Here is a 16,825-nt window from a genome sequence, read left to right on the forward strand (position 1 = left end):
AAGTAATCCCAGGTTATAAAATTCTCTCAATCCTACTTCAATAATATACGCCAGCTAAACCACAGCGGAAGGCCAGCCACAACAACGGCATAGCATCTCCAAGCCTCTGCATCATACTCTGAAAATGACAAATCTCTGTCACCTAATGCCAAAATAAAGTCAAGCTTTAAACACTGCAAATAGCAATGAAACTGTCCACTCTCATCACACATAATCCTCATACAAAAGACAAAGGAATTGTTCAGCAAAATTATATAAAGTACTTTTGGACTATCCTAGTCTTCCCTGCAAAGCAGCATTCCAAATATAGATACTCGCAAAAATATTTTCAATACTTTAATGAACTTTCAGCTACCATGAGTCTGTCTTGACAATGTCACATTTACATTCTCCCCACATTTGAAAACATTATCTTTGGCTAGTTCTTTGGTCCTTTTTTCTTAATTTTCTGCTGACCGCTGCTTAGCATCTGCTTCTTCCACAGGTTTGACCGCTAGGAAGCACCTGGGATATGGAAGTACAAGTTGTTGCAATGCAAAAGATCAGTCCTTGGGTTGTAATTTCATCCTGACATGTACCCTTCCAGTTCTTTAGCAACCTTTTTCTTCACAGTTATAACGTGGCTGCAGCACTTGGGCCAAAAAAGCAGTCACTGCTGGTATATCTAAATCTATGACCTGATCTAAATGGGTCACCAGCACTTTTGGTCACAGTGGTTGATCTAATTTGATTTTTAATTCTGTAGGACTTCAGTTTAGCATTCCCTATGAGCTCAGGTGAGCGCACAATTCTTAAGTCTGCTTATTCATTTTTCCCTGAAACTGTAGTTGACTGAAAGTAGCTGTTCTACTCTTTCAGCAGTTACACGGCAAGAATACTGAGGTAATATAAAACTAAGAACCGCACCTTATTGCAAAATAAATAGAACCTGAAGCATGGCTTAGAAACAGGGAGTTGGTGTTCTGCCATAACATTTTCATGTAGTTAAGCAGTATATAAATTGCAAACCTGAGGGAACAATTAAAAAAACCACTTAAGAGGCTTTGTCATCTAACTGGTTCTGTTGTGTTTAAACTTGGCAATTACCATTGAGATGGAAATTGATTGGCCTAGTTCTACGCTGCAAAATTCTGTAATTTTATTTAACATAACATTCCGACAAGCCAAGTGGTGCTTAAATTGGATCCAAGGCATCTCTTATCTTCCTAATAGTACAATCTTGCAGATGTTGGAAAGCTGAAATAAAAACAGAAGGTGCCAGAGGTACCAGCAGATCTGGCAGAATCTGTGGGGAGAAAGAGTGTTAAAGTTCCAAGTCAAATTCGACTTGGAATGTTAACTATGTCTCTGTATAGGCCAACAGGAAAACTAATAGATCGAGGCTTTCCAATTTTGTTTCAGAGAAGAGTTGTTATTGAGCATCAGTAAGGGTGATTTAATCCCACAGTCCAAATCTAATTCCATGTCCTCACCCCTGGGATTTTAACTCAGATCCCAGAGGTGAATGGTCAGAGTGCTAACTCACTCTATCTCCCAGTCAATCCGAGTCATTCTTTTCAGGATGCATTCTTTTAAGCATGTTCCACGGCTGAGAATTTCCTCCCAGGAGTTTTTCCAGTTCTGTGCTAGGATTTTTCTGACAACAGGGGTGTGTTTGAAGGATCAAATCGCTTACCCCACTCCAAAGACCTGTAAAATCATTTTTACATGCTACAGAGTGGCTGCAATGGGATAGAAGCAGCCTCGAGGAAATTTCAGCTAATTTAAAAAAAATCAAATTCCCTCTATTTGCATTTTTCTTTAGAAACTGTAGGAAGGTGAGCATTCATCACATTTAAAGACACTTTCAACTCCCTGACATTGGCTAATGTGAGAATGATCGTCTTATCATGATAATTGTTTCAGTCTATTAACCACACCCTGTACAGGTATGTAATATTATATTTTGAAATCCTGAATATTATTCAACCTGACATCATTATTTTTGCACCATCGATCCAATGTGTCACTGACATGATTTGGGAGTAAACTGAGTTTCATTAGGAGTCACCATGAAGATGGCTGGTGTGAGAATCAATCACACTGATGCAGTAGGAAGGTTCCTTCACTACAGCTTGAGTTGGAAAAGGTGTTACACCCAAGACCTGAGCACATCTGCCCCCTCTACAAATGCCAGTTGACCCGAGAGTATTTTGCTGTTTTAAGGCTAACTAACTCCTTGCCTCTTTCAGTCTTCTCTCGCCCTCATGATCCACTGGCTTTTAAAATCCAAGTTTGGCATCAACTCTTGTTCATCTCCCTTATCTGCACTCCTCTTTCTCACCTCTGTGGTACCCTCTACCATGTACCTTTCCCCTTAACAATCAAAATGAAGCAAAAGGAGCTGACAATTTCTTTTCCATCAGCTTCCCTCGCCTCTCAAACCTGGAAGAATCTGTCTGAATAGCAGCTGATCACATGGTCTTGGCATAATCCTATATTCCCATGTCAAATACAATCAGCCTCTTGTTGCTGTAGCCCAGTGACCTACAGTCAGCAGCCAAGTGGCTGGAATGTGCATGTTTTTCTGTGATACCTGAATTTTAATAATCTCTATTTGTCTCCCTTGCTTTGACAGTGAATTAGGCACTTCTACTCCTTTGTGTTTAGATCAATTCACTACTTGATTTCTGAATAATTGCAATGGGATATTTAAAACATGTCTCCACTCTGCCTGAGTTTTATTTTCTGCATTAATTAATTAGAGATGCTAGTCTGCACAACACACCAGCAGAGAATCCATGCCAAATACTTAGTTCGCATCTGCATTCAACATCTTAAAAGATTATTGTACAGATTGAGCAAGATCCCACAAGATATCATTCTGGGATTTACAGAGGGAATCACTGGATAATGGTTAAAGAAGGAATCCTGATTGATTTTCTCCTCCTGAGGCCAACTGCCAACTGGGCACAGGCAAAGAACAAATCAGGGGAAGCAATGGCCTGGTGGTATTATTACAAGACTATTAATCCAGATACCCAGCTAATGTTCTGGGGACCTGGGTTGAAATCCTGCCATGGCAGATGAGGGAATTTGAATTCAATAAAAACCTGGAATTAAAAGTCTAAAAATGATTATGAAACAGTCATAGAGATGTACAGCACAGAAACAGACCCCTTAGTTCAACTTGTCCATGCTGGCCAGATATCCTAAATAAATTGGCCCATATCCCTCTAAACTCCTCCTCTTCATATACCCATTCAGATGCATTTTAAATGTTGTAATTGTACCAGCCTCCATTACTTCCTCTGGCAGCTCATTCCGTTCACACACAACCCTCTGCGTTAAAACGTTGAGCCTTAGGCCCTTTTTAGATCTTTCCCCTCTCACCTTAAACCTCTAGTTTTGGACTCTCCTGTCCAGGGCAAAAGACCTTTGCTATTTACCCTATCCATGCCCCTCATGATTTTATAAATCTCTGTAAGGTCACCCCTCAGCTTCCAATACTCCAGGGAAAATAGCGCCAGCCTATTCGGCCTCCCCCTCAAATTCTCCAGCCCTGGCAACATCCTTGTAAGTGTTTTCTGAATCCTTTCAAGTTTCACCATGTCCTTCCTCTAGCAGGGAGACTGGAATTGCATGCAGTATTCCAAAGGTGGCCTAACCAATGTCCTACACAGCCGCATTATGACCTCCCAACTCCAATACACTGACCAATAAAGGCAAGCATACCAAACGCTGTCTTCACTATCCTGTCTACCTGCAACTCCACTTCCAAGGAATTATGAACCTGCACTTTGAGGTCTCTTTATTCAGCAACTGGCCCTGGGACCTTACCATTAACTGCATAAGTCCTGCCCTGATTTGCCTTTCCAAAATGCAGCATTATCTAAATTAAACTCCATTTGCCTCTTCTGGCCCATTGGCCTATCTGATCAAGATCTCGTTGTATCTGAGGTAACCTTCTTCGCTGTCCACTCCCTTCAATTTTGGTGTCATCTGTAGACTTAATAACCATACCGCCTATGTTCAAATCCAAATCATTTATATAAATGATGAAAAGCAGTGGACTTGGCACCAATCCTTGTGGCACACTGCTGGTCATAGGCCTTCAGTCTGAAAAGCAACCCTCCACTACCACCTTCTGTCTTCTAACTTTGATTCAGTTCTGTGTCCAAACAGCTAGTTCTGTCTGTATTCTGTGTGATCTAACCTTGCTAACCAGTCTACTATGAGGAAACATGTCGAATGCCTGAATTAGGTACATTTAGATTATATCCACCACTCTGGCCTCACATGTACTCTTTTGTTACTTGTTCAAGAAACTCAATCAAGTTAATGAGACACAATTTCCCATGCACAAAGCCTGCTGACTATCCCTGAGCAGTCATTGCCTTTCTGAATACATGTAAATCCTCTCCCTCAGGATCCCCTCCAACAACTTGCCCATCACTGATATCAGGCTTACTGGTCAATAGTATTGATTTCAGAAAACCCCATAGCGAAGGAAACAGCCATCCTTACCTGGTCTGGCCTACTTGTACCTCCAGACCCTTGGATACATGGTTGACTCTTAATGTGTCTGGGCAATTAAGGATGGGCAATAAATGCTGGTCTGGCTAACGATGCCCACATCCCTTGAATGAACAAAAAATAAATGCTGATCTTTCTCACTCATACAACTTGACTGCTTTCTGCTTTAATAGGGAGTGCCTATTTACTCTTTGAATATTAGCTGATCTCCAGCAATATGGTAATCAGATGAGTAACTCAGGTAAACCATTTCCACTGCCACAATGTTTAATTGTTGAATTTAGGGGCATTCTGAGCTTAAATTACAGACTAATTATTTTAAGAACACTTTGAGGTGAAAGGGATCCTGTTTCTACACTGATTGGTAGGTAATTGTAAATCCCTGGTTTCTCTCTCCATCTCACGCATCCAGAAAAGACATTGTTTTGAATTGCAGCAAATTCAAAAATCTTTACAGATGCACGCCGATCTCCAGTAGCGTTGCTCATTTCAAGCTGGAGGATAAAGTGTTTTAGTACAAAGGAAGTGTTGCACACAATGTATGGTTCTACTGTTACTGAACTGGTGTATTTGACCTGTCATTTTAAACCACAAAGAACTCATCACCATCAACAGACACAACTAGAGACAGATTATATTGTACTGTACATCATGATCATGGAAGACGAATGCTCATTATTTAAGTTATATGTTCCTGCTAAAGTTAACACTAAAATAAATCACTGGAGAACCAAGTGTAAAGCATGAAGTGCCTCAGGTATAGGAAAACTTTTAAATTTTCAAGACATGATTTGTCAAAACACTGCTCATGGTTCTAGTTTTATAAAGGATCGGAGCATTATAGAGCACCATGTCCTAGGTTGAAGTCATAACATGCACAAAAGAAGATAGTTGTAGTTGTTGGAGATTAAATATCTCAGTCCCAGGACACCGCTGCAATGCATTCCTCAGAGAGGTGTCCAAGGCCCGACCATCCTCAGCTGCTTCATCATAAGGTCAGAAGTGGGATATTTGCCAATGTTTGCACAATGCACAGCACCATTCGTGACTCTTAGTTGTTGAAGCAGTCCATGTCCATACGCAGCACGACCTGGATAAGAATCAGACTTGGGCTGATAAGTGGCAAGTGCCATTTGCATCACACAAGTGCCAGGGAATGATCATCTCCAACAAGTCAGAATTGAAACATTTTCTTTGACATTCAGCCACATTACCACAGGTGAACCTCCCACTATCAATATTGTGGGGATTACCACTGACCAGTAACTGAACTGGACTAGGCATTTCAATACTATTGTTACAAAAACAGGTCAGTGGCCAGGAATTCTGCAATGTGAAATCTGCCTCCTGATTCTCCAAAGCCTGTCCACTATCTACATGGCACAAGTCAGGAATGTGATGAAATACTCACCACTTGCCTGGGTGAGTGCAGCTCCAATATCACTCAAGGAGTGTGACATTATCCAGGAGCTCATTTGATTGGCATCACATCCTTAAACATTCACTCTTTCCATCAGCAACACTCAGGAGCGACAGTGTGTATCATCTACAAGATGCACTGTATAAATTCATCAAGGGTTCTTTGACAGCACTTTCCAAACCCAGGACCACTGCCATCTAGAAAAAGGATAGCAGTTACAAGGGAACACCTCCATCTGAAAATTCCTCTGCAAGCCACTCACCATCCTGACTTGGAAACATATTGCTGTTCCTTTACTGTTGCTGGATCAAAATCCTGAAATGCTATTTCAAACAGCATTGTGGGTTTGCCTGTGGCTCTTGGCAGCTTAGCATAATCTTCAAAGACAACTAAGGATGGACCAAGTGACACCCATTTCGCCAACAAATTCTTAAAACTTTAACTGGTGAAATGTAGGTATCTGCAGTTTAATGCATAATTTTAAAGGTTACAAACAGTTTCCTTGCTTCATTCATATTAATTAGAGGTTAGATCAGTTTATTTCTCAACTTGACTTCTGAAATCAATTTGAAGCTATTTTGTCTGCCTTTCTGATTTATTAAAGAACAAATTGAACGCTGTGCACAATGGTGAGTCAGTTGGATAAGTATAGTGAGATCAACAGAAAGGAGATTTTTGACATCAATAAGTAAAATTCCGATTCTCCAAGACATTAAAGGCTCATTGCATTTCTGTCTTGTCTTGCCTTTTAGCACAGACACAAAGCTAAACAGTTTTACATGATTGTCAGCAGTGATCAATTCAGGGGATGAACATGTTGTTTACATCAACTTGCTTCAATGTTACATTTGCACCATGTGACAGAAGCTTATATGGCAAACATACTGTATGTGCTTCATTCAAGCAGCCATGTCTCAAAGTCTGAGTGTAATAGTTCTCAATCAAGAGAGACATCCTTCAGTCAGGTAACCACAGTACAGTAAGTGAAGGACAGCCTCCAAAATCAGTTCAGCGGTTGGACATAGTCAGTTGGCCATTTGGGATTGTCAGGGTCAGGGGACCCAGATGTCTACAGTCCAGAGAGTGAGCCACAGTCAGTCCTGCAGGTCTGGCTAGCTTTGACAATGGTTCATGCGACTCAGCTCTAAGGGGGGTTCAGAGTGTAATGTTGGAGATTAAGTCATGATTCGTACACCTGTGTAGGAATGTGTGGAAGTTCAGAACTGATGGTTTGACAGGGTGTGCAAGGAAGAAAGAAACTTGGCAGGAGTGGGGTGGCTTTGATAACCAGGATAACCAGGTGGCTTTCTAAGCCAATCACAACCTGCATTGTCTTCCACGCTCATGTGATTCTTCATTGTGGAGTGAAAATGGAAAATGGCTGCCACCACATACCGAGTGGGCAGAATGCTTATTTCCTTGTGAGCCCATTCTTTTTTCTGTCTGTGAACAATGTGGTAATTGGACTAATCAGGTACATTCACAGTTCAAATTGAAGTCAATAACCCATATGCAAAATGTATGCAGTGTCCAATCATGGGGAATCCAAATCTTACTCATAAGTAATCTTCCCTATGCCACCGGTTAATCACAGTCATCTCGTGAAGGAGAAGTACTCACTGACAACACTAAAAGCCTGCAGGCCAGAATTCACAAGAACAACTCAAGACCTCAAAGGCTGAATGAGGGAACAGTGCTGATTTCCTCTCATCTTAAACTGTAAGTATTCGCCAACATGCTTTATATAATGTATGCCTTTCTTCTGTGAAAATAGAATGTGGATGGAGTGACAAGATGTCAGAAATCATTCAGCGCCTAATGTATTTACTTGACATGGTTTCTGCTGTATTCATTGGAACAACATCTCTATATCAAAGGTCCATGTAAAAGGCATTCCATAGCCCTCCTTTTGGAGTCCTCATGTGCCACTGCATGCAGGTCAAGAATAAACCATTTGTGATGTGAATGTTGATTGCTCACATTACTAAGGAGTTGCTTTGTTTCTGATATTCCCCACACAGGTTCATTGGAACTGTGACCAATGGATCCAGCCTCAGTCAGGGGTCATTGTCACTGTGGTCACAGTGACACGAAGGCACAGAGAAATGCAGCAGCAAGCCCAGGACCAGCAACAACCTTCAGTAGCTGCCAAACATCCTCTGCATGAAGACATCACAGCTGAAGATCCCCTAATAGTGCACAGGGAATACCTGAGTCACAGAGTCGATCATCCTCAATGCTATTTCCTCCAGGTGAGCAAAGTGCAGCACACCACAGGTTGCGGCTGTCACAGGATGTCACCACAGAGCTCAGCCATCTGCTGCAGCAGGACCTGGAACTTGCAGGGTGAATGGCCATCCTATCCCAGTGGCCATCAAGACAGCTGGACTAATGCAATGGTTGCTTCCAAACATCAACTGGGCATCTGTGTGGTATCTCTCAATCCCTAATTCACATATGTATCAAGGCTGTAAAAATTGCAATTAGTGCCATTTTACACTACTTCATCTAATTTCCCGCAGTGAGGTCAGTGCTGCAGTCTGGGCAATGGGTTTTGCCAACATAGCTGACAGTGGTATGGTCGCTTTATGGTAGTGCTCACACTGAGTCGCAGGATACACTGAGCTAATGGAAGTGCTGGAGTGCAAGAGAGGTACTAGCAGCCAATGAAAACATTTGTAAAAACAATTAAGAGTCACTAAAAATGGATAACACATTCTTGATATATTCAACTTTTTCAGGAACAATACAGATTTTTTTGAGCAATGGAGACTTTACATGTGCTGTTAACATCCACAAGAAACAATAAATAAGTCACATTTGAACTTTATGTCCTTCATCACATCTCCTTGGCTACACTGCTACTTCAATTAAAGACAAATTTCTTCCTACTGTTTTCTCTCCATGTTCAGTTACACGATAATCATTTGAGTTAAACATAATAGGTAATATTTATCTCTCATTCTGCTGCTTAATGTGAGTCATGTATCTATAGCTCTTGTAATTTATCATCGCAACTAGTTTAATGATGATTGAAATAAGTCAAGTTTTGATTTTAATAAAGAACTGATGTGTTAATATTGTCAAGCTCAAATTCCATTATTCCATGCGTGTTCGTATAAAACTGGATTAGTAATCAGACAGTAATCATTTGCATATGTATGTTTAATTACGTAGTTAATTTTTTTCTCACTTTTTTTAAGAAGGTGGTCCTGTGGCAAAATGTTCCTGGAAAGCAGGATGTAGGAGCTGTCTGTGCCAATTTCCAGAAATAGGGAATGAGTTGTTAATATTGATTGAGTAATCCTAGGGCCATGGATAGAGCTTTGGCACTGACTGAGTATGAGAACATTGAGAAAGGAGATTCTTGGCATGTGAACTGGGGTGATGCTGACAAAAGCATGGGTGTTAGGGCTTTCGAAGAATGAGTTTGGGGGCGCAGGGGAGTGTTCAGTGTAGGACTGTGATGGACAGCAGAAAGAAACAGCTAAGAGAATGAAAGATTTGTTGGATTATAGAGAAAAGAAAGAGACAGGGCAACACAAAGAAATTTTTAATAAAGAAGCATAACAGAGATTTCTAAGCAGTAAGTTTTTTTTCCTGGAAATGATACATCATTTTAAATGGAGGCTCTGGCCATGAATAGAAAGAATGCTCAGAGCCATTAAGTGGACAAATTATGCCAATACAATATGACAGGTTTACATGCAACTTTTTATCTCATTAATATGCACATAAAAAAAGGTACAATGAAAACACAACACCATTGTGTTAAAATGAAGTACAATGAAGTCCTGGAGACAGGCTGACAAAGTTAGATATTTATATAAAGGGTAGACCATGGGCCTTTTGAGATATTACTTCACTCGTCAGATTGTATTGGCCCAGGTCATGCATTTAATCCATGCCATTCTTCTTTTCACAGAGAACAGTTCAGTTCTGAAATTTGTTGTTGGCTCATGCAGTAGGTGAGCCTTTAAGAGGTAACTGAGTCAGTTCTTGCTTGAGCAGACCTCACATAGAAGGGAAGTGATCTAACAATTAATGTATAAGTGGTCAATGTGGTCGCCTGGATGATTTTGATTTCTTGATGTTGGAGGTGCGGGGAGTGGATCAGACATATATATTTTTCTCCACTTTGATTCCATTCTATTTGTTCTCTCTTATATTGTCTCCAGGACATTCTGTGGCTGCTGGGGATGAGGAGAAGGTATTCATGCATCATTACTGTGAGTAAGACTTGATGGGCTGCTGGTTCTCTCTTTCTCACATTTATTTGTGTATAATATACAGATTCATCTTGTAATTTGTCTAAAGTTTCCCCCCTTTATAGTTATTTGTCTTTGAAGTTTGATGTAATTTCAGACAAATTCACGAATATTTTAATAAACTCACACATTATTTAGTGCTTAAGTGATGGCAAACAATGAAACCCATTCGCAAAAACAGTATGGAACTTAATGATATTACAGTATAAACAAAGAGATGATGAGGATGGACTGTATTACTTTAGTGAAAGCTTCCTTACAGTATAGGATCCATGCATTGCTGACTATGAATGTTTAATGCATGTAAGACATTCATTAACACAGCTAACATTTATCACAGATGAATGCATTATAATATTGATTTCTCAACATATGAATGATTTTTTTTATCTGATTGGATTTCTAGTTTATCAACTAATCCTTTGCTGATACAGTGTGATTTTACCATTGTACAAGCATGTGCAGTTAAACCAGATTTTAAAGCCACGTTCACTAAAACCTGCCTAAGTCAACATTTTAAGTCCACATTATAAATTGATATATTAGGTTTTAGACATATCATCAATTATTATGTCCCAAAATATGGATATCAAAATGTTGACTGATGAAATTCTGTTTAGTGGCTTGAGGAAAGGTAAAAAGAGAATATGGAACATTTCAACGTCTAATATGCAACATCTGCTTCACGGTTTGTTCATGACAGTCCAGATATCACACTCTAACAGAAACAATAGAAACAAAAAGACAGTAACTAGATGCCAGGTGCTTCTGACTTAAGAGAGTGAAACTGAACCCTTTTCCAATTTAAGCATCTTTCTTTATCAAGCAACAATGATCCAATTGGTCTGAACAGCTGTTTACTTCATGATACATTGTGGTCTAAGAGATACAGACTGACCAGAAATCATAATGCATTATGTAACATGCTTATCCTTAAATGAAACAGTGTGTCCTTTAACTTAACATGCAAAACATCACAGGAGGTTTATTTTACTTAATTATGACACCAACATTCTCCCCTTCCCAATCATCCCTTAAAAATTGTAATTTGCAGTGCAGGATTTTTTTAAACCAATTAATATTTGGCGGTACAGAACTTGAGTATTGTCAAAACAAACAAAAATGCACTTTGTTGAAGCTTCTTGACTTGCATTCATCAGGTCAATGCATGTTTTTCTTGTAAATTGTTCTGATTAATGCAAGGCAAAAAGCTTTGACAAAATGTTCTTTTCTTCAGCATTGTTTAAACCAGGTCATAGCAGACCAAACCATTAGCAATAAGCAATGTAAGTTTGTCTGTCTTGATTAGCAATTATGAAATTAGGTGAGTCTGGGTGATTAATTAGAGCTATTGATTTAAAGTACAAACAATGTTACTATGTGAACACTACATTTCTCTGAACAGAAAATATCTAATCCTCTAGAGTCTCCTTCACCTTCTTCCTTGCTCAAGTTCTGTCACTGTGGCTCTGCTACCAGAGCATAAACTCTGCTCACTTAGAACTCATTTGTGTGCCCAAAGGATTCAGTGTGTGCAAACCTTATATCAATATGCCATGTAGCATGTGGTAATGCTCAATGCACAAAATAACTGGTTACCTTTCTCAAATCAATCTCTTAATTATAGGTTTAATTCCTGCTTTCCTCCTTGGCCAACAATACCATTGCTCAAAGTGAAAGCACCTCTCCAAGAATGCTCAGATGATAAAAGCTTCCTGTAGTTGATTTATACAGACCAGGAAAACGTCCAGGTTCACTTTCTTGCCTTTCCCTGAACTACCAACTCAACTGGATACACTACAGAGAGAGAAAAGAAAAATCACTAAGAGTCTCTCTCAATCACTACAGGAAGACAGGAAGTGAAGTAGGCTATTCAGGCTTTCAAGTCTATTCAATTGGTCAATCAGATTACAGCTGATCTCTCACATGCTTTTATTTCATCATTTTAAAAGAACTATCAATCTCAGTATTAAAAATTTCAATTCACCAGTATCCAAGACAGACTGAGTTCCATGATGTCATGGTTCCCAATTTCATCTGTTCGGCCTAACTTGAATTTTAAGATTATACACTCTTGCTCTGGATGCCCCACCAGATAGATATTTAACATTTTAAACACATTGATTAAATCAACCTTTACCTTTCTAAATGGAAAAGAATGCAAGTCAATTATATGAAACTTGCTTCATAATTTATCCACTGATGACCTTATATAATACTGGTGACTCTGCACTGTACTCCTTCTAAAATCAAATGTATTTTTCTTGAAGTTCTGTACCCAAAACTGAATTCAGTACTCCAGATGGGACATGGCCAAAATACTACTGAAATATTATTTTTCTGCTTTGATTTCTAATCCAGCAAACTATCTCCTGAGGAAAGATGACTCAACCTGAAACATAACTCTAATTTCTCTCTACAGATGCTGCCAAACAAGCTGAGCTTTTCCAGCAACTACTGTTTTTGTTTCTGATTTCCAGCATCCGCAGTGCTTTTGGCTTTTAAAAACTATTGTCTCCACTCTGCCACACTGCAAACTGAGTGCGTTCAGCTATGTGCACAGATTGAGGAAGCTGACTTGTCCTCCATATAGCAGGGAAGGTTAATGGGAGGGTTAGATATGTTAAAATTACAAGCAGAAGTTTTGATACAGCAAAAAGGGGTGAAAATCATCTAGCAAGTGGACCAGCATCCAAAAACTACAAATTGAAAATAATTGGCAAAAAGAACTAGAGGTATATGAGGAGAAATCTCTGAAGAGAAGATTGCTAAGATATGCAACATATTACCTTAAATTGTGGTGGAATCAGACTCCTTAGTTACTAGTCAAAATGTATTTTGACATCTATTTGTAGCAGACTAGTTTACAGCATTGTGAAGAAAAGGTTTGGAAGTAGGACAAACTGAACTGGTCCTTCAGAGTCAGAAAAGGCACAACAGGCCAAATGGCCCTCTGCAGTAAGATTTTCTGGTTCTGTGAGTTGAATCATCCCTTTTGCTGCTTCCATTGCAATGAGCTATCTCAACACAACGCAGATTTTCTTAACAGTATTCGGAACCCTCCAACCACAAGAGAACCTCATCTTCCGCCTAGGAACCCTCCAACCACAAGGGATGAATTCAGATTTCTCCAGTTTCCTCATTTCCTCTCCCCCCACTTTGTCTCAGTCCCAACCCTCAAACTCAGCACCACCTTCCTAACCTGCAATCTTCTTCCTGACCTCTCCGCCCCCAACCCCACTCCGGCCTATCACCCTCACCTTATCACCCTCACCTTAACCTCCTTCCACCTTCGCATTTCCAATGCCCCTCCCCCAAGTCCCTCCTCCCTACCTTTTATCTTAGCCTGCTTGGCACACTTTCCTCATTCCTGAAGAAGGGCTCACGCCTGAAACGTCGATTCTCCTGCTCCTTGGATGCTGCCTGACCTGCTGCGCTTTTCCAGCAGCACATTTTCAACTCAGATTTTCTTAACAGCCATGCTGAGTTTACCATTTACCAAATCTATTGACAAAAGCTTAGAAACAAAAAACATTCATTAAGACTAGAGAGATTGTTACAATATAATTTAGTCAAGTTACTACCACTGCAATGTTGATCGTGAGGGACCCATTGCTAGTCCACTTGTGGCAAATCAAGGAAAGTCAAATGGATTTAACTCAACTACTAGAAAATCAACATCCAGTATGTGTACTTTACCTACTGAATTGTTGCTAATATTATATCCTATTTTCCCTCAAGTGGGTTATTTCATGCTCTTGTACAGTTCCATAGATGATTCCCACCAGAACCTCAGCCAATTCTCTATTCTTCCCATATGATCCCAGTTAGAATGCAATTCAACCTCAGGAGAGTACTGAAGTAAACACAATGCTGTTCTCCCCTTCATTCATAGATTTTTCAAATCAACCTAATCAAAGATGTTATTGCAATTGGTGGGACTTGAACCCAGGCTACCTGACTCAGAGGTAGGGGCAGTCTTACTGCACCACAAGATTCGATCCATTGCATGCATACACACTTTCTAAAACATGTCTCTGAATACTGATCAGGTGTATCAGGAATCCCTTGTTATTTTATGCTCTTCCTTAGTTTAGTGCACTGAGATCAACTGCGGAGGTGAAATCATTCAGTACACACTAAGGTTAGAACTGGAATCTCTCAGTTCTTTGAAATTGTGCATCATATTAAACTATTTGGATTAGTTTTAGTTGATACTTGAACTCCCTCACCCTTAAGCGCATTGCATCATAGGATTATTCAACCAAACATTGTTAGTTACTAGATGCAAAATTGTACCAAAATTTTGAGCTCTAAATTAACATCAAAGAATTCTAAATTCTGATAAATGTCCAGTTCCAGACTAGAGAGTCCATTCTTTATTTTATTCATTAACAGAATGTGAGCACTGCTAATAATAGCATACTTTGCAAATGCTATGCACAGTGGTAGAGAAAGTGGACATTTAAAATAGCAGCTAGGGATCTTATCAACTGAGCTCCTGGTGTTGAGCCTTGGGGTGCTGTTAAATTTTCACTCATTCAAGCAAATGAATCATCCATATTCCTCACTTGGGCCCTGTAGATGGTGAAATGTCTTTGGGAGTCAGGAGGTGAGTTACTCACTGCACAAGTTCAAGTCTCTGATTTTCTCTTGTAGCCACATTGCTTATAGGGTTGGTCCAGTTTATTCACTGGTCAATAATAGCCCTTAGGATGTTGATAATGGAGTATCTAGCAATTGCATGTACCATTGTATATCAATGCAAGGTGTTGAGACTTTCCTTGTTGGAGATGATGATTGCCTGGCACTCGGCTGAAACTGAACCTTATCAAGGTCTTGCTGCAGGCATGCGCAGACTACCTTAGTTGACGTTGGCTACAATGTACTGTTCCCCACAACCAAACAGCTCACTGACACACATAATCCCTCAGTTATGTGAAGATGGCCACCTGACAAGCACCACTGTAACCTGCAAAAGGTTAGTTCTTTCAAGAGAGGAGAGACAATAATTATGGAAATTGGTAGGAGTTGGAAAGTGTGTCTTGGTTATTTGCAATTGGTTCTGAATGAATATTGATTATTAATACAGTAACCCTTGGAAGATTTAATTATGCAAATATATTTTAGCATTAAAACACAAATTTGAATTGAAGACCAAATCATTTGTATTGTCCTCATCAACAGCAATACATTTACTATGGCCAAATTAGTCAGGTTTTGTTTTTATTGAGGTTCTAGGACCTTTTGGAGATTGGATTCGGTTGTATGTATTAATGATGTTGCTGCTTAATGATGATTGAGAAAATCATTTTTTAAAACTATATAACTGGATTCACCGTGAAGTATCGGTATTTTGGAAATTGTAATTCATTAGGTTCAAGCACTCTCTGAAAACTCTGATCAGTGACCCATCTAATTGTGCTTAGTCTTCGTTTTCTAAAAAAAACTCGACGATCTCTGGCTCAGTCTGAATTATACTTATCCAGTCTTCACCAGTATCTTTTTTTTATTATTTAGCAATTTTATAATTCTAATCTAGATCTCGCCAAGAGTGTAACTATGGGCAATTCCCGGGCTGGAAGGATTGCATTTCCATCAAGAGTGATGGCCCATATTCATCTGACCGCGAGTAACTCCCGATCCCTGAACTCGAGTAACCTCGGTCTTCTGCCAAGAAACCAGGGGTTGCTTCCGCACCTTAAAGATCAAGATTTTCCACCAAAAAAAAACTCGCGCAAGACCATTTGCGCCGGGGAAGATAAGGTTCTTGGAGATGCCTGTGAGTGGTGAATAGCAATAGCGAGGAGTATTCCAAAGCTCACATCGATAAACAGATCACAAAGAACAGCAACAGCGCACGGGAAATGCATCCGTACATGAGTGCATTCTGACTTCACATACAGCCTGCGCTCTCTGAGCGAATGCAAGCGGGCAATCGAGCTGCTGGATTGAATTGTTGTTTAAAGGTGATTTCCTTACCGTGGCGTCCTCTCCGGCAAAGTGACTGATAACCCGTATCCCTCCGGGGTGCTTTAGGGCCCAGTTAGTCACGTTATACACTTTCCTATCAATCACAAGCCACTTGTCCGTCTTGCTATTGTGCTTCTGAATCTCTTCCCAAGTGTAATGCGTTAACATTTTCTCACAGCCCCCTTCTTCCTCCCCCTTCTCTCCTCCTTTCCCCATCTCTCCTTCCTTCACGTTCTTCTCTCCCTCTACCTGCCCTCTTGGCTTTAGCAGTTCATCTTATATTTCCAGCCCGCCCAGCAAGATCCTACAAGAATTAACCATTAATACGATGCTGTATCCTAGGAGATCAGCAGAGTTTTTGCACCAATCAAGTGGCTCTGCCGCTGCCCTCGACGGCAAGCATTGGTTCAATCCGGATCTTTCGAACGGTATGGGGGCTGATCCTTTCATAAAAGCGTTCATGACAACCTCAGTCCGATGGGGTTGCAGCCAAAACGTCTCGTTGGGAGTTTGATTCCCGAAATGGACACATTGCCAACTTCTGTGAGCCAGTCCCTTCGTACTCTGTTAGACTCGCGGCACTGAATTCAGAGTCTCACTGATAATTCCTCCAGCTCGCTGGCACCCAGCTGCTTTGCGAAGCCGCCGA

The 16,825-nt window shown here is 40.2% G+C and overlaps 1 protein-coding gene across 3 annotated transcripts in view; it reads right to left on the reverse strand.

Annotated features, from left to right (window-relative positions):
- Nucleotides 1–16,523, reverse strand: part of fads2 (fatty acid desaturase 2) — a 54,180-nt gene extending 37,657 nt beyond the window's left edge. Inside the window, exon 1 of one of the 3 annotated variants that reach the window (XM_043706020.1) lies at nucleotides 16,186–16,523. In XM_043706020.1, coding sequence (XP_043561955.1) covers nucleotides 16,186–16,392 — 207 coding nt within the window. In that variant the 5' untranslated portion in view covers nucleotides 16,393–16,523. The remainder of the gene's footprint in view (nucleotides 1–16,185) is intronic. The other 2 variants (XM_043706019.1, XM_043706021.1) reach the window with 2 other exon arrangements.
- Between the last annotated feature and the right edge of the window lie 302 nt (nucleotides 16,524–16,825).

This window comes from Chiloscyllium plagiosum, chromosome 16 (genome assembly GCF_004010195.1).
Source record: "Chiloscyllium plagiosum isolate BGI_BamShark_2017 chromosome 16, ASM401019v2, whole genome shotgun sequence".
Classification (NCBI taxonomy): domain Eukaryota; kingdom Metazoa; phylum Chordata; class Chondrichthyes; order Orectolobiformes; family Hemiscylliidae; genus Chiloscyllium; species Chiloscyllium plagiosum.